The sequence below is a fragment of the Furipterus horrens genome, unplaced genomic scaffold (assembly GCF_987537825.1).
Source record: "Furipterus horrens unplaced genomic scaffold, mFurHor1.1.pri manual_scaffold_3, whole genome shotgun sequence".
Taxonomy (NCBI): domain Eukaryota; kingdom Metazoa; phylum Chordata; class Mammalia; order Chiroptera; family Furipteridae; genus Furipterus; species Furipterus horrens.
In genome coordinates, this window is record NW_028327173.1 from 203548999 (window position 1) to 203572363 (window position 23365).

Below are 23365 nucleotides of genomic sequence, written 5' to 3' on the forward strand. Positions count from 1 at the left end.
AACGAGAAGAAAATTCTGCGGAAGTATGAAGAGTGTCTTTTCCGTCAATGGCAGGCATGCTTGGTACACAGGCCCCCAACGTGGAGGCTGAGCTCAGCGGGAGGGCGTCTCTACAGACAGAACAGAGCTCAGGGCTCCTCTCTACAAGGCCGAAAGCCCCAGCCCTTTCCATGTCATTTCCTCTAGGGGTTTCCACTGCAGTTAGTCTTGTGTTCACGCCTTCAGTACCTTCATGGGCACAGAAACTGGGATGCTGAAAATAATGAGTGAACCTTCCCCCTCCCCTGGCCCTGCAGGTACCTCTTACCCATGCCACGCGCCAGGCTAACACAGGCAAGATGATCCTTGCTTACTCAGTCCAAGAGGACTCGTGCAGATGGTGACGGGCTGGAGGCACTGGGACAGACGTGAAAGGGGCGTGCTTCGAGCACTTGAAGGTGCACACTAATCTCCAGGGACGGGCGGGTCGTTAAAAATGCACATTCTGACTCAGCTGCCTGGAACCTTGGAGTCTGAATTCGTTGCAGGCTGCCAGGCAGTGCTCATGCTGCCGTGGCCCACGTTCTGAGCAGTGGGGGGATAATGTGCATTCTGCAAAACCAAGACTTTTAGAACCAGTGCTGCTCAACAGACAGTTATCTAAGGGTCTGGCTGGTTCCTTGAAAGCAGGGACTGGATCGTACACTTTTTTTTTTTTTTTTGGTTGTTTTGTTTTGTTCTCTGGCTGGCATTTGGCCCAGGACCGTACACGGTGGGTGTGTATTTACTTCATTAAAGAGAACTGGCCTTGTTCCAAACAGGATTTTAAGTAGACTTAACCCGCAGCAGGCCTTCCCTAACTAGATGCGTGACCAACTGGCCAGGGAAGGAAGTCAGTCCTAGGGGTTGAGTCCAACCCTCTGGGCTGAGGTCCTTCTGTGAAGGTCCTCACCACCTACTAGTACCTGAATTACACGTCTGTTGCTGCTCTTCTGAAATTCTCTCTCCTGCCCCATTTTTAAAGCAGTTTACATTAGAGCAGATCAGGGAGGAAGAAAACAAAACAAAACCCAGAAAGCCCTGCAAAACGTCAGCAAAAGCTCAACTCCTCTCGGGTTTCTCTCTCCACCAGGTCTCCAGCTTCTGCAGGTCGGCCTTGCGCCCCCGCCGCTGGCTACCCCGCCCGCCCGCCAGCCCGAGAACCCTGCGAGCCAGTCCCGGCGGGCGCCCGAGCTCCTAGGCTGGCTGCAAGCCTGTTAGCTCTGCTCGAGCAAATCATCTTCTAGTGCATCTCCTGCACCACCCCCGGAAGGGGGTCGGGTCGCCTCGGGGGTCGTGGGGAGCCTGGATATGAGCGAGCGCTCTATGGAAACCCTGTTCCAAGGGTCCCTGAGGAGCCACAACCTGCTCCCCTTTGCAGCAGCCTCGGAGGGCTCTAGAGGAAGGGAGGGCTCGGTTCGGCTCCATAGGGGAGGAGGGAGAGGGAAAGAGAGGAGGGCGATTATATTGGTCAGTAGTTGAGCCTCACGGGGGGGAGGGAGGACGCACGGGCGAGTGCTTCTTAGAGGAGGAGTACACGTGCTGCTAGGACGGTGAGAGGCGGGCGGGAGGGGAGGAGAAGGGAGTCGTGAGCTGCAGGCGGGAGGCGCCACGGCCTCACAGACGCAGGCGCCGGCGCCAGCAGCCAGAGAGAAAGTTCCCGTGGAGAGCTCGCCCCCGGGAGGGCCGACATCGAGGCTACTTGCGGCGAGGGTCGCAGTCCCCTTGCGTCCAGCCTGCCTTACCCCTGCGCGCCTTGGGCCGCCCTGTTCGGCTCGTCGGGAAGCAAGGGAGCGTCGCCGGCGGGCTGCCGCCGCCAAACTTGGAGGACGAGGATGCTGCGAGTGGGAGCGGCAGCGCGGGGCGCGGGGGCGCACTGAGTGCTCCCCGCGGACGACCCGGGGCAAGGTAGCCAGGGCTGCGGTCGCACGAGCCCGCTGAATTTGAGCGGCCAGGTAGCGACTCCAGCGCCAAGACTGCGCCAGACCTGCAAGCCAGGGCCGCCAGCGCCACCGTGCCGGCGTCGCCTCCTCGCCACGGAGCCGTGGTGCGCGCTGCGCGCACGCTACGAGCTGGACACTGAGCCACGGCCACGCCGCGCGCCCACACCTCGCCTCTCCGCGCTTCCCCCGCCGACCTTTCCCGTGGGCCATGAAGCTTTGGTCTGGAGACTCTGGCCTCTGAGCGGCGCGTCGCCCGCTCCAGCTCCGCTCGCCCACAGCTAGTACACGGCCTCTGAAGCTCCTCGTCTTATCCCAGCGACGGCACCCAGGCGCTCCAGGATGGCGTTCCCGGGTCCCCTCCGGCCGCGGAAAGTTCGCAGGAGGCGAGAGATGCTGCCGCAGCAAGTTGGCTTCGTGTGCGCGGTCCTGGCTCTGGTGTGCTGCGCGGCCGGCCTCTTTGGCAGCTTGGGTAGGTGCCGGGGCGGGCCGCTCCAGGAGTTGGGGGTTTGGGGCTGGGAAGCCGCGCGGCAACTCCGAGATGTTTCCCCTTCCTTCCCCGTCAGGTTGGTCCCAGGGGTTAGCCGGGCAGGTGTCGACGCTCTGAGCTGTGGCGTGCGTTCTCTTGAGACGCGCACTGCCCTCGGGGTCTCGGGACGCCACTGCAGGGTTGTGTTACTAAGACGAAAACCAGAAAAGCTGGCCCCTTGATGCCACAGTTCCGTCTCTGGAGTGTGCCGGGGATGCGCAGCGCAGCGAGACTGGGAGGTGGGGGGGTCCAGATGTGATTTCTCTTGATGTGGAGCGTATGAAACTGAATGGTCCGCTTTCCTGTTCTGCGGAGCGGAGAGGGTTGTGCCCCTCCAAAACCCATACTCAGAGGCTGTGAATTTCGCCTCAGCCCTCCCCTCGCCCCTTACGCATGTCCAAAGGGGCGCCCTGGGTGTCCTGACGCGTACTCTTCAAACCCTGAAAACGTTGGGGCAGGCTGTGCTCTCGGGAAGATTGCTGCCATGTTTCAGCATCGTTCTCTCAACAACTCTTAATCCCCGTCGCGGGAGAGCGCTGGGGTCAGGGGCCACAGTCCACACTCCTTCAACCGGGAGGAGACGCAGGGATTGGAAAGTCGCTTAGGATATGCAGATCTGAGGTGGAGAGAAGGAGAAACTTACAAAAATATCTGGTTGGGGTGGTGGTGGGGGCATGTGAGCCCATGTGGAATCTTCAGAAGATATTCACTTGGCTCACGTTGCCATTTTTAATTGGATGCTGTGAACCCTTTATTTTTTTCACGCTTAAAAAAAAAAAGTGAGTGATTTAGCATCTTGGACATGGAGATAAACGGCAGTTAGTAAGGGACCATTTAGAGAGGTTTGTTAAGTCAGAAATAGCTAAAAATTAGATGAAACTTGATTAAACTTAAAAAAATACCGCCTCTCAAAACCCAGACTTTGTGATGGAGGATGTGAGGTTAAAACAGTGGCTGTTCCAACAGAAGACCATGATGGTTATGTGAACATCTTATCACCTGGTGTTTTGCAGTTGGGTGTGCCAGTGTGCTTTTTCCCTCAATTACACACCAGAAATAACAAAATACCTAGAGGCTCTCAGGTGTCAGCAGTATAGAAGTATTATTACCCAGCTGAAGCAGTGTATGCCCCAGGAGAGGTAAATGAATACTTTCAAGGTCTTACAGTGAGAATCACCTGTATTCACTGGATCAGGAATGGCCTTTCGGGGTTTAATATATTCCACGCCTGTGATCTCCCCTGTGCCTCCTAGTTTGGCCCTTGGACCAGCAGACTCAGCATCGCCTGGTGGCTTGTTAGTGCCGAATCCCAGGTCCCAGCCTCAACCTACTGAATCAGAAGCTGCATTTAAATATGGCCCCCACGTTATTGGTGTGCACGTTCAAGGGTGAGAAGCCCTGGGCCAGACCCGTCAATCTTCTCCCCCTGCTAGCTGGCTTAACTATCCATTTATAGGTCCTCCAAAGCAGGGACACCTGAGCATCTTTACTGGCAGAGAACTTAATGGTCACTTATCTGAATCCTTTGTTGCACCTGTGAGGGGCTGGGAACTGGGAGCTCTAGACCCAGGTCAGGTCACGTGCTGGCCCACCTGGGACTGGAAATAATGAACTAGAGCTAGGAAACGGATTCCTGTAGGTGGTACTTATTATGCTTCCAGTCGTTGTATCACTCCCTAAAGGTGGTCCTAACTAGTCAAACAGGGCTGTTCCTGACATAGGTACAGCTATGTCAGTTCGTTGTGAGAAGGCAGGCACCACCTTGACTTAGTGGCATCTGTGACTTCATTTCCAATCCAGGGCACAGAACTGCTTCTGCAAGCAAACATGTTCTACCCGACACATGGAGAAACAGAAAGCTGATGGCACCAGTGAATGGGACTCAGGCGGCTAAGAACTGCACAGACCCTGGTAAGAAATAGACTCTTTACCCTCTTCCCGCCTCCCCTCTTCCCCGCATTTGTCCGCGCCTGGAGATGGGACTCACGTGGCCGGTTACAGCCAGAGCATCGGAGCTGCGGAAAGTGGTTTTATGAACATAGGTGGGAGGGTAGCTATAAAGCGTCTAAAAGTAATGTACACGCATTAATCAATTGTGCTGCTAAGCAACTCAAGTGCTTTCTTGATCCAACAACTGAAAAGGTCACATTCAAGAGTTTTAAATTTTCATTTTTCTCACAGTGCTCCCGAGGCTCGGTGTTTCCCGCTCTTGATTATGTTGGCCTGGGTGACTTTTTTTCCCCTCTTGCGCACTGAGCCCATTTGCTGGCCTCTAGAGGCAACACACCCAGCTGCTAAGGCAGATGGCACTTGGGGTCAACCTGTCAGTAGGTCAGCAACACCAGGACAGCTACAGGGGTAGGACCCTGGGCTGCTGGGGCCCTTCTCTGGAACAGGAGTTCCTGGGGTGTCATTCCGGCTCAAGAGATGGATTCTGCTTGCTCTGGGAGGCAGGTTTGGTGTTCCTTCTAAGGAGTCAGAGGCTGACAACTTGTCTGTCGCCCTGCCACAGACAGGCTTTGCTAAAACGGGTGATGCTGATTCTCTGGAGGAGAGAGGATGCTCCTGCAGCAAGGCGAATGGAAACTGCCCACACCTCGGGCAGGGCAGCCTGGACTTTATCTCTGGTCCCAACACCTGGTGGTCTTTGTGAGAAGGACTCAGTGGGGTGACATATTTGGAAGCCCTTTGAGAACTACGAGGTTTTATCACAGTGGGGTACCACTTGGGTTTTCCACTGGGTTGTTGGATGAGTCACGTAATCTTCCAGGTCTCTGCTTTCTTGCTGGCTCCGGAGTTGTTGGGGGAAGCCAGTGAGGCTCAGTGCGGAGCTGTGTGTGAGGGGAAGCGGAACCAGAGAGTAAAGGAGCAGGTTTGGATGGAGTCGTCAAGTGACTTTTTTTCACAGGCAGGTCTTGCCTGCCTGCACTTTATGGGTAGGAAACATCGAGGGGAGACGCATGAGTTGCTTGAAGTCATGGAGAATGTTAGTGGGGAAGCTGGCATCGGAGCCCAGGCCTGCATGATTCAAACATTTGATTGGCTCTGCCAGAGCCTTCCCTCAAAGCCTGTGTTCTACACCGGCTGCTTCCCTGCTCTCAGGGTCCTTCTGAGAGGCACGTTTGGGCACGGAGTGCAGGTGAGCGCAGGCTTGCAGAGAAGCTATTGGGGTTCCCTTTGAACTTTGAACTCTCAACTACCCTGGTGATTCAGCAGCACCAGTACCATCCCATCGTTCAACCTTCCCCAGTACGCCATCCTTCATCAGCCAGAATGGAGGATGCACGCGCCGCCGGACTGACCCATGAATACGTACGTGCAAGGCCGCCCTTCCCCTCCAGTGACCTGAGACGCTAAGTTAGCACCATCCATGCCGGGAACACTGAGCTGCTCTGGGTGGAGAATCAGGGTTCAGCATTTCTGACTGGTTTCTAGCTCACTGGCACCCTGGTCTTGGGCTGGCTATGCCCGCCTCTCATGACTTCGGTCACATCGAGTCTGGGCGTGCTGGCTTAGGCAGGGCCCGGTTTCTTACAGTCTCACGTGCTGCTTTGTTGCCTGTATCTTCAGTGCACGCTCTGATTACAAATGATTCCACTAGCGGTGGAGCAGGCAGTCCTGTCCGGCAGGAGGACCTGGATTTGTCCCTCTTACGGGAAGGAAGATGGTGGGACACCGGCAATCTCTTTAGCAATAATTACCATCTGCAGCACGCTTTGTGCTGACTGCTTCTGGAATAAGGCTCTGCACATAGAAGGGACTCAGTAAATATTGGTTGAAGGATGGAATGAAAGTACGTAGTGAATATTAAACACTTTAATTCTTAGTGTTTCTGCCAAGATGAGGAAGATGAGGCTCTGAAGTTTAGTGACTTCCCAAACTCTCTGGGCTGAAAGGAGAGTCCCTGGTGTTCTCCAAATCCTGTGCATCTCTCTCTCTCTCTCTCTCTCTCTCTCTCTCTCTCTCTCTCTCTCTCTCTCTGTCTCCCTCCCTCCCTCCCCCTCTCTGCCCCTCCACTGCATCTGCCCCAGCCCTGCCCCCAACCCAAGTGGGCTGAGGCCTGACTTCCCTCCAGCCCCCTGGTCTCTGGGCTGGGAGAATCCCAGCCTCCATTCCATTTCACAAGCACATAGCATACACCTGCTGTTGTATGTCCAGCCATGTGGGGCACCGGGTGGGGAGCATAAGCAGGGGTGAGAGGCAGCCCTTGTCACCAAGTAGCTCACATGGCAGGGAGAGGGCATGAGCTCTGGTGTCTCTTCCTCTTCTTAGAAGGGCACTAATCCCATCATGGGGACCCCACCCACCCTCATGACCTCATTTAAACCTAATGATCTCCCAAAGGTCCCACCTCCAACTGCCCTCCCATTAGGGGGTTTAGGACTTCAACATAGGAATTGGGGGAAGCACAAACCTTCAGTCCATATAAGGAACCAAGGAGTTTCCACACATCTCTGGGTGGTGGCACCTGGAGTGTTTGAAGACAGCTGCATGTCGAACCTGGCGTTTCTCACACCTGGCCTACAGGTGAGAAACACCTCCGGGGCTCAGAAAAATACAGATGCCTGGCCCCGGCCCCAGCCCCAGCTCCCAAAATCAGAGCCGGTGATGGATGCATTCCATAGCCAATTTTCAGAGCTTCTGGGAAACCTCCTTATCCCCCTCCCCGCCGCCCCAATGGAATCCACCTCATACGGTTTTTAGAATTAAATGAGTTAATATCCACTAAGTAATACACCTGTGCTCAGACTTCAGCTCACATTTTTATTCCCTTACCACTTTCCCCAGAGATGATATAATACCTGTATCCAGTAGGTACTAGAAGAACTATTCATCAATCAAATTTGATGAGGACAAGTTAAGAAGGAAGCACCTTGCCAAGCATTGCTGCTTGTCTTCTGGAGTCAAATGGCTTGTTTTGATTTTTTTAAATCTTTGGAGGATTTGGGATGCTGGAGATGGCCTCCCTTGTAAAACTTGCTAGAGAGAACTCATCCCCTGACTGGTGTTATTTTACATTTCAACTTAGAGCTGGCGGATGGGGGGCTGGCTTCCCCATTCTTACACTGCCTTTCCCCCACATCTGAGACTGAATCAGTGGTCTGTCCGCCATTGCGTCACCTCTGTTCATTTGCATTTCCGTCCTCTGCCCCGTGTTCCAAAAGGAGCAGAGAGACAGTTGTCATTGGGGGCCGGGGCTTTGTTTTGTCTTGTTTCTGCCTTGGCAGACACCATGGACTAGGTGCATAAACAGCAGAGAAAATGCCTTTCCTCACACAGCCTGGGGGCTGGAAGTCTGCGGTCAGGGCCCCCGTGTCCTTGGGTTCTGGTGGGAATGGTCTTACCGGCTTGCACACTGCCACCTTCTTGCTGTGTCCTCATGGAGGGGAGAGCTCAAGCAAGGTCTCTGGTGTCCCTTCTCGTAGGCTGCTAATCCCAGCAGACTGGAGCCCCACCCTCATGACCCCAAATACCGGCAGTACCTTCTAAAGGGCCCATCTTCAAATACCATTGCTTTGGGGTTAGGGTTTCAGCCTGAGGATTTTGCGGGGGTTGGAGGGGGTGGCATAAACATTTGGCCCATCACAGTGTTCACAGAAGGAAGGCTGGGAAAAGAGGGGGTGAAGGAGGGGTGCCCGAGAGCGCTGAGGGTGAATATGGTTCCTAGCATTTCAGGAGACCAGAGGAGTTGGAGGCAGACGCTAGATGGAGGACCTTTTGAGGTCAGCCCGGTTCTGATCCACCCTTTTCGTTCTGCACCAGGGCTGATGTAAAGACGGGGGTGAGGAGGGGGCGGAGTCCGTGGGGGCGGACCCTGCGCACAGGAGCTGGCGTGGAGCCTGGGTCAGAGGAGGAGATGTGAGCAGGTACTGCCACAGCAGCGGGTCTCGGTGGGCGCCCCCGTTCTGGGAGCAGAGGTTCAGAAAGCATGAGTAGGAGGAGGCGATCCAGAGTGGCAAAAGGTACACCAGGACCCGTGGGTGGGGAGGTGAGGGGGTGCCGGCGATCAGACTGAGTGAACGTCTGTGCACATGCTGCGTCAGCAGGCTTGGGAGACACGTCGCACACGCCACGTTTCAAAGTTACGTGAAAGCAAATCCCGAGTTTGAAAAGCAAGAACGGAACTCACTGCTGTTCACCTGGGGGCAGGGAGATCACAGTCCAGTTGCTGTTTCAGGTAGTAGAGACAGGACACCCAGCATGGGGTGGGGGTATCCCGGGCAGGACAGCCTCCAGAGAGCCAGGTGGCTTCTTGGGGACAGTGTCACCAACCACTGTGGGATAGTGATAGACTGGCAAAGGGAGGCTGATGAATAGCAGCCCATCATCAAGGTGAGCACTCTGCTTTTGGGGTGGGGGTGGGGATATTGTACGTCAGGTCAAGTGGCTTGACCAAAGTTCTGGCTTCTAGTACTGGCCATGCCAAGATCCTGCCTGGGATTTGGGGAATCCCACTTTTTCTTCCTTCCTCCCACTCTCAGCAAAATGAGATTGCACTGGGTAAGTACAAAATTTCCAGCAGCCAGAAAGAGCATCTCTCCCAGCAAGCACTGGTTCTTCTTGGAGATGTCTGCTCGATGTGCTGAAGGCAGCTGTGTGGGCTGGCCTCCTGGCTCCCCCTTGCTAGCTGGCCTCGTGACCTCGAGTAAGTTCACGATCCCTCTAAGCTTCAGGTTGTCTCTTTTATAAAGTGAGCATAACAGCAGTTCCTACCTGCCCCACAGGGCTGCTGCAGACGTAAGCCACAAGGCATGTAGAAGTATTTAAGGTGTGTGTGCCAACACACAGGCGCTACCACCTTCGTGCCAGTGGCTTATACCAGCGTACCGTGCTGGGCTATGCTGAGTGCTTTCCACAGACTCATTCACGTGCTGCTGATTAACCAGCCTGGAGGCAGGTACTATTTAGTGGCTTCATTTTGCAGGTGAGGAAAAGCAGACCGAAGAGATTAAGTAACTAGTCTAAGGTCACCCAGCAAGCAAGAAGCAGGCCAGGTGTGGGTATGTGTTTTTTGTTTTTTAATTAATTGACGTTTTTTTAAAGAGTAGTTTTAGGTTTACAGGAAAATTGAGCAGAAAGTTCTGAGTTCCTATATTACTCCCACCCCCCAGTTCCCTCTTTCATTAACATCCTGTTGGTGTGGGATAGATGTTGCAACCGATGACCAAATATTGATAACATTATTGTTAACTGAAGTTTGTAGTTCACATCAGGATTCACTCTTGCGTTGGTGCAGTCTGTGAGCTTTGATAGATGTAATAACAGGTATCCACCGTTACAATATCACACAGAATAGTTTCACTGCCCTAAAAATCCCCTGCGGAGCCTTTTAATTTGAATATTTTTACCCATCATTATTCATAAGTGGGGTGAAAAAGACAAATTAGAGAGGAGGACTTCTGCATCTTCCAGCCTTCACCACTGTCTGGGTGCCCCTTTGAGAAATGGGGGGGTGTCCGTTGCAGCACCAAACATCTGTGGGGGCCTGCATCTTGGTGTGTTTCTACTATTGATTTGTTTGCAATCAAAAGCTATTTTTTCCCCCTTATCTAAACTATTGGAGCCATCTGCTAACCATCCTGCCTTCTTACGGGGCCATCTGCTACCCTTGACTTCCAGCTTCTCTGCTCTTGACGAGATGTAGGCCTCGCGCACCCCAGAAAGCACCCACTCAGCTTCCTCTTGAACTCTGAGGAACGCTCCTCCCGGCCTGAAACATGGAAATGATTAAGCGTTGCCATGTGTTGCCTTCGCTTGGAGAGATGCAGTCGTTCAACTCAACAGAGAGGTCAAATGCTCAAAGAGGTTTTTATATTATTAAACATTACGGAAGAGGTCATGGGGGCATAGCATTTTACTTAAAAAAAAAAAAAAAGAAAAAGAAAAGTGTCGAAAGAATTCCATTTCTCCTGAAAGGGCTGGGGCGGGTCCCTTCAGGAAAAGGAAGGAAAGTCACTGTGTAGCTGAGAAGCGGAGGAGCGCTCTGCCCTGGGGGCCATTGCCTTCCAGCCCACAAAGGACAGGCACTGTCTCCGGGCCACCAGCTCCCTTTGCTGATGCAGCTCAGGGCAGGGCTCCAGCCCCGGGGTCTCTAGGTCATTGCCCAAGAAATTAAACGCAACACACCATCTTGAGTGTCTGCACACAGGCACTGCGCTAGACTCTGAAGCTGGAAGGGACCCAGTCGCTGCCGTCGGGGAGCGCCCAGCAGAATGGGGGACACAGACGGGGACTTAAATAACAGAGCTGCCTATGGCAGATACCTCTGGAGCAGCGATTTTCAACCGGTGTTTCACAAGCACTACCTGACTCTTTAGTCAAGCGCACTGATCTCTTTTCCCTTAGATTGTCAAATAAAAAAAATGGCAACAGCCAATACAACAAGAGCCATCTGCTGTGAATGAATCAAAAGTATACCTATTTTTTGTCAGGTCAGCAAAAATTGCCCTTTTTGGTGTGCTGCAGAATTTTAGTAAGTAGTCTGTGTTAGGAGATAAAAATTGAAAATTGCTGCTCTGGAGGAAAGAGCTTGGTGGTGCAGGGCCAGGGTCCCTCCCTGGAGGAGATGACATCTGAGCGGGGCCCCGAGGGTGGGAGGGGACAGAGGGAAGGATTGCCATTCCTAGCAGCTGCCCAGTGCACTTGAAAGTGCCCCTGAGAAGTTGGAGCAGCGTCTCCCTATGTGGGGCACTGCTCACTAGCAACTGCTGCATCTGGCTCGTTGGCTGTCCCAGGAGAGGGAAAACAAACTCCCCCTAAGGTTACCGTGCACAGCAGTGAGTAATTAGGCTTTGGGGATTCAGCCCGGGAGTCAGCGCTCAACCAGGGGTATGGCTGAATCAGATTACCTTGCTGGTTTTTTTTTTTGTTTTTTTTTTAAGCCGAAGGAGAAGGTCTGGGAAATGGTGGTGGGGGCGTGGGGCTCGCCCAGGATGAAGTTGGCAAACTGGCTCACAGTGGCCCCACTAAGCCACAGTCAGGGCAGTCACCCCAGTTCATAGGTGGTGCCGGGCCCAGTGACAGCTCAGGGCAGGTAGCAGCTCTCCTGGTGGCGGTATTTGCTGGCCTTTGCCCACAGCTGGTCAGCTCCTGGGGAGGCAGGGCTGTGCCCCCAGCATCCTGGGCTCTGAGGCCGAGGCAGAGTCCGGCATAAATGCAGCTTGCCGCAAACGGTGACTGGATGGCCAAGTCCTTTCATTCGCCCCTCAGGGAGCTGTGCCCCACAAACACAGCTGCTGTGTCCCTGGCTGTCCATTCTAGCCTGGCGATGCTGTGGGACAGATCAGGGCACCAGCCGGGAAGGGATTAAGAGTTAAGAGCTTCAAGGGTTAAGAACATGGACTCTGGAGCCAAACTGCCTGGGTTCCAGTCCTGCCTCTGCCCTTGCTAGCTACTTGACCTTGAACTAGTTACTTTACCTTCTAACCTCAGGGAAGGGGCAGGGTTGGTTTTGTTCACCAGTGTATCCCAAGCTCTAGAACAGTGTGCATCTCCGTGCACATGTGTACGCAGGGGCCCATGCACTACCTTCCTCACAGGGTTGTGAACACTAAATGCGTTCGTCTGTGTACAGCGCTTAGGGAGTGCCTGGCACAGAGCAAGTGCTGTACAAACTTTTGCAGCTGAAGTTACCTCCTGAAAGATACTTGAACTATAATGTTACGGGATCAGTTTTTGGAACTGGCCTCTGATGAAGGATGGAGGGTGAGTTTTGTTAAATGCAGTACTTGCTGTATTTTGAGTTAAAGTTAAAAAGGAATATCTGGACTTAGAGTTGCTCGTTATCGATTCTGTGAAGACTAGACACTGTTGTCGTTTTGCATGACTGTTGCTGAGACAGCCCACACCATGCAGGCTGTAGCGTGTGTGTGGCAGTATTTTCTAAATCTGGCCTTTCTGTTGGTGATGTGGGACCTGGTGAATGAGACCTGGGATTTGGAGACCAGAGTTTGCGTTCTGGCCCTGACACAGCAATTCTGCTCATGTCACTCTGGCTATCGGGAGCCTTAGTTTCCTGCCTGTGGAATGGGCGTAATGAGGATGCTCTTTATCATACAGGCTTTTAAGGGTTAAGTGCAAAGTGCTGTGCAAATATCACCATTGCTGTTTGCATAACTGTAGTAGATGCTTAACCCTTTGAAGAACACTCCCTCCTCGTGAGATGGAGAAAATCGGTTTATTTGGGGCTTTTCAGAATTGATCGTAAAACCACAAATAGCATTTGGCGAAAGCCTTGAGCTTGGCTCGGGTGCCACGAAGGGCCTGCTGGTTTCTGGCTAGAATAGAAAGACGAGGATCATTTAGATCATCTTTCCAAATACCAGCTCCTAGGAACTCAGCATCGGTTTATCTCACTTCACACAGTAAATGTCTGGCTCTGGATTCCATCATACGTGCCAAGTTTAGGGACCAACATGCTAGCTGAGCTGATCACATACCAGCAGGTTATGTGTTTAGTCAAACAACTACACGTATGAACACATGGCCCTAGTGAGGAGGCCTCCCGGGAGCTCTTTCTCTGGGCTCATGTAAGAAGCCATTCTTGGGTTTATTATTCGGTTTCTGGACCCAGGTTGATTGAGCAACCCTGTCTGCTGGGCCTGTAGGGAAATTCAAACTGACTAGGTGTGGCCCCTACCTCCAGGGAGCTTCTCTTTGAGTCAAAGAGGATCAAAATCTGCAACAACCTGTAACACCTGGTGGGGCGTGTGACGTGCTGTGATCCTGGTGGTAAGAACAGAAGGGGACAGAGGAGTCCTAAATGTCAGTATCAAAGTATCACATCAAAGGGGGCACTGAGGAGGAGCAAGTGTGACTTCTGAAGGATCACGATGGAGTAGACATTCCCTTGCTCAGGCTTGTGACAGTCCTGGGCGGGGAGGCAGTCGGTGGCATTATTGTTATTTAGACCCATTGACACAGGCTGCGAGTAAGACACGGCACGGTCACATAACTTGCCCCGGTGCTCCTAGCTGGAAGTAGGCAGAGTGGAGATTTGAACTTGGGCAGCCTGGCCACAAGCCTGTGCTCTTTGGGGAAAGAAGATGAATCTTACCCCTCGGTGGCCGGGTAAGCGCGGGGCACAAGGCGTGTGGGTGGGTATGGCAGGCAGCCATCCTGTAACGAGCGTGGATTGGACCAAGGGCCTTTGGACTCTGCCCGTACGCGGCGGGGGCCGTCGGTCGTGGCTGAGCAGCACTGTGTTGTAGGGAGGTGACCACCGGCAGCAGGGGGGTAACTTCAACTGAGACATGTAAGAGTTTTTAGCGTAAACTTTATCAAGCCAAAAAAAGTGAAGGCAGAACAATTGGGAGCTACTGATTTAGGCGAAAGTGATCAACTGTTGGGTGTGCGCGTAGAGAGGTGGGAGTTTCAGCGCTGATCACAGATGCAGGTGTGTTGTCCGTGGTGCCGCAATTATCCGAGACGGGGGAAGGGAAGCACGCCTTCCTGCCTTCAGATTTGGACCCCTCTCTGGGGACCTTTGTCCAAGACGAGCCCTGCAGCAAGCCCAGTGGTTGGCTTCTATCCAGTATTTCGTACTTCAAAGTACGCATCTGACTGATACTCCTGGGGGATCCCTGGGTGGGCTGCCGGGACTAGGGAGAGAAATTCCTGTCCTCAGGGAGCCTGCAGGCTAGAGGAGAAGGTAGACTTAGAATCCCCACGGGTGACCTGGAATGACACCCCATAGCCCTGCATGGCAGGAGGGCAGCAGGAACAAAGCGCGCAGCATCTGAGCTGGACTTGGACGCAAGTGGGTGTTTGCTAGACAGGTGGGGAGGGTGTGGCGTTCCTGGCAGTGGACGTGGTGATTGCAGACATGGGATGGAAAGAGAGCACCTGACCAGATCAGGGGCGGGGGCCGTGGGCAGACGTGGCGGGCCTGCAGCGGCGTTGTGCCAAGTGCCAGGCGCGCCGCTCCAGCGGCTAGGCCTCCGTCTGGCTCACGTAGAGTTTTAGGAGCAGGAAAGATTGCTTTCACCTTTCCAGGGACTGCTTACCTTTCCACCCACAAAGAAGGCCTGTGGGCACCTGCTGGGCGGGGAGCTGAAGCGGTGACAAAGATGTGGTTTTGGTCCCAGCAGAGGAGGGGGCATGGCTCACTACGGTCCTTGTGCTGCTTCTGCACATCACCTGGCGTGTTGGGGTACCCCATTTATTACACTTTACATCAGCAGGGCCTCATCCCAGCAGGTGTTTACAGAGGCACGGATGCAGAGGCTTCTGCTGTAAGCAACGTGCAGGCATTTAAACAAAACCTTAGGGAGGAGTTATGAAATGTAGGCCGTTGTGCAGACGAGCAAAAGGAAGACTGTGTGTCTTTCTCTGGGGACAGCCGGGGCCCAGAGCCTTGTCCTGGCTCCCTCCCTGCGCCTCTTGACTCTGCTGATGAGGAGGCGGGGGTGGGGGATGGAGCTGAGTCCTCGTGAGAGAGGATTTGTGTCATCACATGGGCACCGAGCAAGGTGGCAGCAGCCCAGCCCCCCTGTGTGGCCTGGGGGCTTTGTGTCTTACCTTATTTGGAGAGGGACCGCTCAGACGGGTGACTACTGTCTCACTACATGAAATGCCCTCCGCTGAATGAGCTTCCTTGAGATGGCTGAGGACCTTGCCTGGCCCCCAGCGTATGGACAAAGCACTGGGTGGGCACGTGGGTCATGCAGGACACAATTCACAAGACGTGGATGACAGCCAGGAGTGGGAGCCCCTGTGCAGAAGGCCAGTCCGCAGCCTAGAGCAACCCAGCACCAGAAAGAGGTGGAAACTCCCCGGAGACCCTCAGGAGTGTTGATAAAGGCGATTAATGGAGTGGATAGAATGACTTCCAAGCAAAGATTAGAGACGCTAAGTCACTCTGGCTTATTGGCTAAGCCTCTGTGAACAGGGCTGTGTGTAGAAGGGGATGGGAGGCAGCTTTGCACTGATCACCTGGTGCAAAAGGCTGCACCCAGGGGGCCTTCAGACACGGGAGGGGAGGAGGCGGGGGCAGGGCCCTCCCATTCGTGCCTCTTAGGGGAAACCTTGGCTTCTCAAGCAGCCTGCCCAGGAAAATGCGATGGGTTGATTTGATTGGGCGATGAACTGGAGGGTTTATAAGCAAAAGGCCCTGTGCGGGCAGGAGAGAGGACGGGCTGGGCTGTTGCATCCTTTCTCTGATTTCTAGGTAATTCTTCTATGGCCTTGGAGGGGACAAGCCCTGGAAAGAATTGCTTTCAGGCCCCTTTGATCATTTAAACAGTGCTTATTTTTCCTTAGCTGGCGAAAATCCCAACATGGTGTAGTGTGACCAGTAGCTAAAGGACTGTGGGCATTGGCATTAGGAGGAAGAGTAAAGGAAGTGGGGAGGGCTGGTGTCTAACTTGCAGACCACCCACGCTGCGAGGGCACTCACAAGGATGCTTAGCTTTGCACAGTGAAGTCAGAAGGGAGGTCATAGAGGAAGGCAGCTCGGGTCATGGCTCAGAGCTGCGCTTCCCCATCTGCCCGCGCCCAGGCTCTCCTGGGACCTTGTTAAATGCAGAGGCGGGAGGCGGCCTGGGGTGGGGCCTGCGGGGCTCTGCATCTCTTAAAGACTCCTGGTGGAATCAGGGCTGCCCCTCTGGGGACCACACTCTGAGAAGTGAGACCTGCCTGACCTGGGTTTGGGCCCCAGCCCAGCCGTGAGCTCTGTGGCCTTGAGGCAGTGATTGGGTTGGCCAAAAGTTTCGTTCTTTTTTTTTTTTTTGACGGCTCTAGTAGAGCTTAGGGGTCTCTAACTTCATTCCAAACAATTTTATGAGATTGTATTGTGACAGCTGTCCTGTCAGCGTGCATTTTTAAAAATCTTGTCAAAATTGGTGTGTTTTTGTGTAGCCATTTTAATATTGAAGACGGAAGAAAGTGAGTGACGTTTTCGGCATATTTTATTATTTCAAGAAAGGTAAAAATGCAACTGAAATGCAAAAAAAAAAAAATTTGTGCAACATATGGTGCTGTGACTAATTGATCGAACAAATCCAAAGTGGTTTGCGAAGATTCTTAGTACTATTGACATTTTGGCCAAAAAAATTCTTTGCTGTGGGGCCATCTTATGCACTGGAAGATGTTTAGCAGCACCCCTGGCCTCTACCCACTAGAAGCCAGTAGCAGGAGACAGCCAGCATACTCAAAATAGCCAAATCAATAAAGTTATTGGTGAAAATGAAAAATGTGTCTTTTATTTTATGGAAAAAACTAAATGAACTTTCTGGTCAACCCAATACTTAGCCTCTTCGAGCCTCACTTTACCCCATCAGTGAAATGGGGATCCTAGTAACTTAACCTGGCAGGAGTCTTGGCAGAATTGAAATGGGATCCTGCATGCCGGCTGCTGGCTTAGTGCTGTGACTGCAACACAGAGCGCGGTGACAGGAAGCTTGTGCTTGGAGCTTGACCCAGCATTCCCCAGGCTGCTGCAAGGAGTGCTGGTCCGCAAGGTGGTCTGCCTCCCCCACTCCCCACCCCTGATCTCCTGCTCAGCAAAGCTTCCACGGGGAACACTAAGGTCTGCCTCCAGTGGGCACTGCTTGGGCCACAGTAGCGTGGTCTGCAGTCAAAGTCAAAAAACATTTACACTTAGAAAGCACTGTATTGTGGTCAAAGACACATGACAAAATTTACTATTTTAACCACTTAAAGGTTTCAGTGCTGCTGCACTTCAGTGGGATTAACCACATTCACATTGGGGTACAACCCCTCACCGCCCACCATCTCTAGAACTCTTTATTTGTTCAAATGAAGCTCTGTACCCACGAAGCAACAACTCCCCATTCCCTTTCCCCCCGCGGCCCCCGGTAATCACCATTCTTTCTGTCTTCATGAATTTGACTGCTCTCAGTCCCTCGTGTAAGTGGAATCAGCCAATACTTGGCCTTCTCACTTAGCGCAGTGTCCTCGGGGCTTATCCCTGTTGCAGCAGGTGCCAGAATGTCTTTCCTTTTTAAGGCTGAGTAATATTTCATTGTACAGAGATACCACATTTTGTTTATCCCTTCATGCCTCCATGGACACTTGTTTCCACCTTTAAGCGAGGGTGGATAATGTTGCCGTGAACATGCAGTGCAGGTATCTGAGCTTTACACACTTTTAAGCCTAGTATTTCCCAAATATTTGGGGTGGATGTGTGGGTGGAGATATGCTGAACAGTCCAGTGCCCTATCCCAACGCTGTATGGTACAGTACAGGCGGGAATCTTGGGCTTGTAGCTGAGGTTTTCAACCCTGGCTGTGCTTTAGACTCGCCCAGGGAACTTTACAAAAAAAAAAACAAAAAAAAAAACACCCATGCCTGGGCCCCACCTGGATTGATTAAATCAGAATCTGTAAGGTTGGGACCTGGGTGGAGGTGTTCCGAAAGCTCCCAGGTGATGCTGGTGAGCAGCCAGGGTCGGGAGACTTGGCAGAGGTTCACCCAGCAGTAGGACAGGGCCAGGATGGGAACTGAGGCTGTCATGGGCTGTAGCCCCTCTGTGAGCCTCCCTCACCCCTATCAGCTCCCACCCTGGAGTTCCTGCCACAGCCTGCAGGGCACAGGGTGGGAGAATAGGGTACGAGAGCAAGGGGACAACCTTGTGGCTGGCAGCCCCTTGGCCTTAGGCTTCCACAAATCCAGTCCATATTGACAAGTGTGGCTATTATCTACCTCTGCTAGGGAGGTGGGAGAAGATCCTGTCCTCCAGGAGGAAGCCTGGCGGGGTGACAGACCACGCCCATCAGAAGTCACCAAGGGTGCCATTCAGTGCCCAGATTCAGATCTACCTACCTTACCAGGTATATAGGGCTAAATGCAGATTAGATGAAGTGCTCCTGATTGTGAGCACAGTTTTTGTTTACAGGGTTAGGGTGCCATGTCAAATATTTCTCATCCAGGAAGATCACCATTGATCCTTCTTGTCACTTGACTGAGAGATGGAGTTTCTGGCTGTCATGCCAGATGGCCTGGGCTGGGGAACGCTGCCCCTCACTGAGCCAGGGTTTTGTCCGGGCAGGACTTGACCTCAGGAGCCACTCCTTTGTGGGCTACTGACTCTAATTTATAGGGTCTAGCAGTCTTGCTGCCCAAGCTCACTTTGGTTTGATGGGTAATCATGTGGAGGAAGGACTTAAAGGCATTTAAATTACTATTTTTTAAAGCATATTGTGGACCCAAGGAAATAAGCCAGAAATCTGTTTTTACTCCAAGCTAAGTCTTCTGACTTCCCAGGAGTGTATGGTCCTGCAGCCAGGGCATGCTCGATAGGGTTTATTGGGGCTCGTCTGTTTGTTGACCTCTTTTTCCCTTCTGTAATCATACCTTGGGAGCTGTCTTTCGGGCACAATCCGTAACTTCAGTCGCAGTACCCTGTGGTGTCTTTCCAGGAGCAGCTGGCAGGCAAAGTGGGAAGCAGCCTGCAGACTTTTCATTCGGTCTCACCGGCAGGCAGGCTGGCTCCGTTTGATTGACTTATCTTCACTTCGGGTCTAGCCAGTCCTTGAGGGCAGGTTTTCCCAGCCAGCTTCTCCCTGCCTTGCAGACTGATTGGGGTGCTCCATTCATGCCCTTCTGCCGCCTCTGGGGTTGAGGTCTTCCTCAGCCTCTCTGCCATTTCATTTATTGACTCATTTCTTCATTTATCCAAGCCATCCAAGAACCGCTGGTGTGGGCCCCACTTTGCCAGGTGTAGATGAATTGAACCAAGGCTCATCCTAACATACCGTGCAGGGGATGGGGGTGGGGGGAGGAAACGTGAATCCAGATATAGACAGGGCACGATGAGGAAAGTAACTCTGTTTATATCGAAAGCCAAGTACAAGTCTAGCTCTCTACTCCATAAACTCACCATATACTCATCCACTCACTGAATAAACATCGCCTGACTACCCACCATGTGCAGGATCCCACCGGTAGGAGGACCGCCCCCCTCTCAAGGATCCTAATGTATAACCCGACAGGGAAGTGAGTCACGGGACGCGGGATGCCAATAGTTAAAATACTCTCTGGGGACAGAAGGACATTTAGGTCTCCATGCCTTCAGAGGCAGACGAAGGCATGTCAGGGCTCAGGAAAGCCAGAAGTTTTTCCCTGAGGGTCCTCATGCAGGAATTGGTGAGGGGATGGCCAGACAGCCCCTGACCCTACAGATGGAAGGAACCCCATGGACCTGGCCCCGAGGCAGGACTTTCTGGGGTGGCTTGTGTTATTGTTTGCATTTACTCACCTCCAGACTTTCCTGTAGAGGTAGGGATGTGACTTGCATTTTAGGGTATTCTATCCGTTGACCTTGGACATGCGACTTGCTTCGGCCGATGGCGTGGGAGCAGGCATGGCTGACACTGTGAGCAGAAGCATTAATAGCCACTCTGCTTCTTGGCCCCTCCCTGTGAGGATGGCACATCTTTCTGCCCGGCTCCTAGGATGGGAAGACAGGAGAGGCGACCCATGACTGTCTGTATGTGATGAGGATAAGGAGTGAGTGTGCTGTATGTCACTGGCATCTTGGGGGTGGTTTGTGACTGCACCCTAACAGTTAGCTGGTGGAAGCTGACGGATGCGTCTCGGTGGCATATGGTGTGGTATGTGCATGTGTCATGTTAAGTGAGGGGGAGACTTGAGGGGGAGAGGTCATCCTGGAATCAGGTGGCAGATAGCAGGCTTCCGTTGTCCATCTAGAGTTTGGGTTTCTCACTGGGAGTTGTGGGAGGCTTCTGGGACGGGGATGGATATGATGAGGGATATGCTGTGGGAAGGTCATGCCCATCTCAGGGCAAAGGATGGAACTGGTTCGGAGATGTGTAGGGACCCGCACACAGGGCCGGAGTGGGGGCGGGGGGCAGAGCGGGCAGCGACAGTGGATTGGAGAGAGGATCTGATTTCAGAGACTGGGTTGTGCTCAGATCGAAGGACTTGGCAGCTGCCTGGAGATGATGAGGGAACAAGGCACTCGGTCAGTTCTCGCCAGCAAGGACCCTTCGTCCCACCAGAGCCTCCACAAGCAGGGACAACCAGGCTGACCTCAGTGCGTCGCCTGGCCAGCTCGCCAAGTGTCCGCACACCGCCTGTTGCCAAGGTGCTGCATCTGCTGTGTGAAGACAAGTGTCTAGGGAGACGTGCCAGGCGCTGGGTGCCCTTCAAGTTCCTGCCCAGCTTTGAAGCCTCTAAAATCTTACTGCTGCACGAACTTGTGCAGGCGGGTGCGTCGAAGGTGTGCGGGGGCCTGACCCAGGAGGCCGACGGAGCACCTGGGGGCTGGGGTCCAGTCGGGTGCGTTGTGCTGCACAACAGAATTCAGGGTGACCCCACTCACGGGTCAGTGTCTCGGCCTCACTCATTCATCATTCATGTGACCAAGTGGCTAGGTGTGCAGACTCTGGGGCTGGTCTCCTTGCCTTGGAAGCCTGGCTCTGCCACTCCCTAGCAGTGACTTTGGGCAAGTTACTCATTAACCCTTCTGTGCCCAGAATGGTGAAGACAACCCGGAGGCCAGTTGTCTTCGTCAGCATCCGGTGAGTTCACCTATGTATGGCACTTAGGACAGGACTGGACGCATAATAAGGGCTGTTGCAGTGGAGGGGTATTTAGTGATCACCTGCTACGTGCCAGGCCCTGGGATACGGCTGGGAGCAAATGGTCCCTGCCCTTGTGGGGTTTGCTTCAGGGGAGGAGGCAAAAAATAAACTTGCAAAGACGTAGGTGCTTCATATCAGGGGATAAATACCATGAGGAAAAAGAAATTGGACAGTGAGCAGGATGGGTTTGGGGACCTAAAACAGGGTGTCCCGGAAAACCTCTTTGTGGTTGCACACTGTCTGCTAGAGGGAAGGCAGTGTGGGGACCTGCGCTTCTGGCCAAGGAAACCGGAAGTGCAAAGGCCCTGCGGAGGCTGTTTCTGAACTGCAAGGAGGCTGGTGTGGCCAGACCAGAGTGAGCTCATGGAACGATTTCTGTTTCCTTGTAAGGAAATGGAAGCTTCCTGCCAGCAATGCAGGGATATGAAGGTCTGATGTTCTCAAACCGTACATTGGTTTTGGAGGCTCCATTTTTCCATCTGTAAAATGGGTATGGTCTTCCTACCTCTCAGGATGGTTGTGGGGAATGCGTCGTGAGGTCTTGTGTCCTCTGTGCATGCAGCTGGTCCTCAGTCAAGCTGAACTATCAGAAGCCTTGGGAGAGAGGGATCGAGGGCAAGGGTGGCAGTGTCTCCAACATCACAGGTGGGCTGAAATCTGAGCTCATGGGGAGTGAGGAATCAGTGCTGTAACCATCTACTTTAAAGCGTTCAATGGGCCTTATCTTCAAGACATTGCTTATGTGATAGTAGTAGCTGCTTGCAGTGGTAGTTTTGTAGGGCGAAGGAGAACTGACTATGATGACCTCTGTGGGCTGGCATTTGGACTCAGGCTGTGGTTCTCCGCTTCGGCTGTGCCTTAGGGTCACCCGAGATTTAAACAATCCTGATGCTGGGGCCATACCCCCACCAGAGGAAGCAGACTCTGTGTGTGCGCCCAGCCTGCGGTGGGTTTTCACGCTGCCCCGGTGATGCCGGTGTGCAGCCACAGTTAAAAACCACCGAGCCGGGGTGGGCGGGGTGGTGGCCTCTCTTGCTCTGGAAGATTCGTGATCATGGCCTCTGCGATATGGGCCTCGGGAAAGGTGGGGGGTGGGGTTCAGGGGTAAAAATGACCTCAAGACTCAGGGTTCCACGCGGCTACTTCCTTTGCCCTCCCCACAGCCAGTGCGTTTCATTGATGCAGCTGGGCGTAACTTTATTTTCAATCTTCTTTAAAAAGGTCATAAAAATGGGACTGTTTTACAGTGGGCTATAGTCTTAACTAAAAAAATGTACAGGCCCTTCAGTGGTTCTGATACCCACCCCCTGTTCCTTCCTGGGCAGTCAGACGGCACCCTCGGCCAGCGTGGTGATGGGCCTTCATATGGGACATTCTCCGTCCCATTCGGTGTCCCGCACTGGGCTCGTTCCACCTGGCTCGTGCTGGGATGTATCAGCTCTTTCGAGGAGCCAAGAGCTCCGGGATGCCCCGGTGTCTCCTCATGGTATAAGGCCACGCTGACAGCAGAGGGCAGAGTCAGCAACACTGCAGCCGCAAGATAAAACGGCAGGGACGATTCATCGCATGAGGTAGTGAGAGTCTCCTTTATTCCCCCGCCCCTCCTTGCTTTGGCTGCCAGGAAGCTCAAAGGTATCTTATGCTCATTAAAAAAAAAAAATGTAATTATCCATTCCCTTTCTCCTATTCCTTCTCCGCAGTGTTACTTGGCTTTCAGCTTTTCACTCTGTTATTAATGCTTTTTGGAGGTATTGGTGTGATAAAAATACTTTAAAGGAACTAATTTAAGTGCTGGGCAGTTGGGGCATCACCTTGTGCCTTGACATGTGATTGGGAAAGAGTCGTTCTCATCGTCTTCAGAGGAGCAGTTGGGATGTTAGAGCCTCTCTTGCGACCCTGACGTCCTCACAGCTAAGGCTCCAGGCCTGGGGAGAGGAGTGACTTGCTCAGGACCCCAGACAATGTGTTGGAGGAGCCAGGCACTCAGCATCGATGCTCTGAAGTTTGCATCCTGGCTTCTCCATTTACAGATTCCCTCACTTATCGCGGGTATTACATTCTAGACCCCCCGCGATAGGTGACACCCCGCGAAGTAGGAACCTTACATTTATTTTAGTGTTTATATATTTTTGAAGGCTTTATAAACCCTTCCCACACACTTATAAACCGTTCCCAGTCCCTTATTAACCTTTTCCACACTTTTATAAACACTACTTATGTTCTTAAACATATTCTACACTCTTAAACCTACGTAACTTTAACAACATACGTATACAGCACCACAAAATCCCGCGATTTAGCAAAAAATCCGC

At 52.9% G+C, this 23365-nt stretch overlaps 1 protein-coding gene across 2 annotated transcripts in view; it reads left to right on the forward strand.

The window, feature by feature from the left end:
• The first annotated feature begins 1607 nt into the window (after positions 1-1607).
• Positions 1608-23365, forward strand: part of SLC24A4 (solute carrier family 24 member 4) — a 126015-nt gene continuing 104257 nt past the window's right edge. For both annotated transcript variants that reach the window (XM_090271323.1, XM_090271325.1), the window contains exons 1-2: positions 1608-2430; positions 4288-4398. In XM_090271323.1, coding sequence (XP_090127449.1) covers positions 2301-2430; positions 4288-4398 — 241 coding nt within the window. In that variant the 5' untranslated portion in view covers positions 1608-2300. The remainder of the gene's footprint in view (positions 2431-4287; positions 4399-23365) is intronic.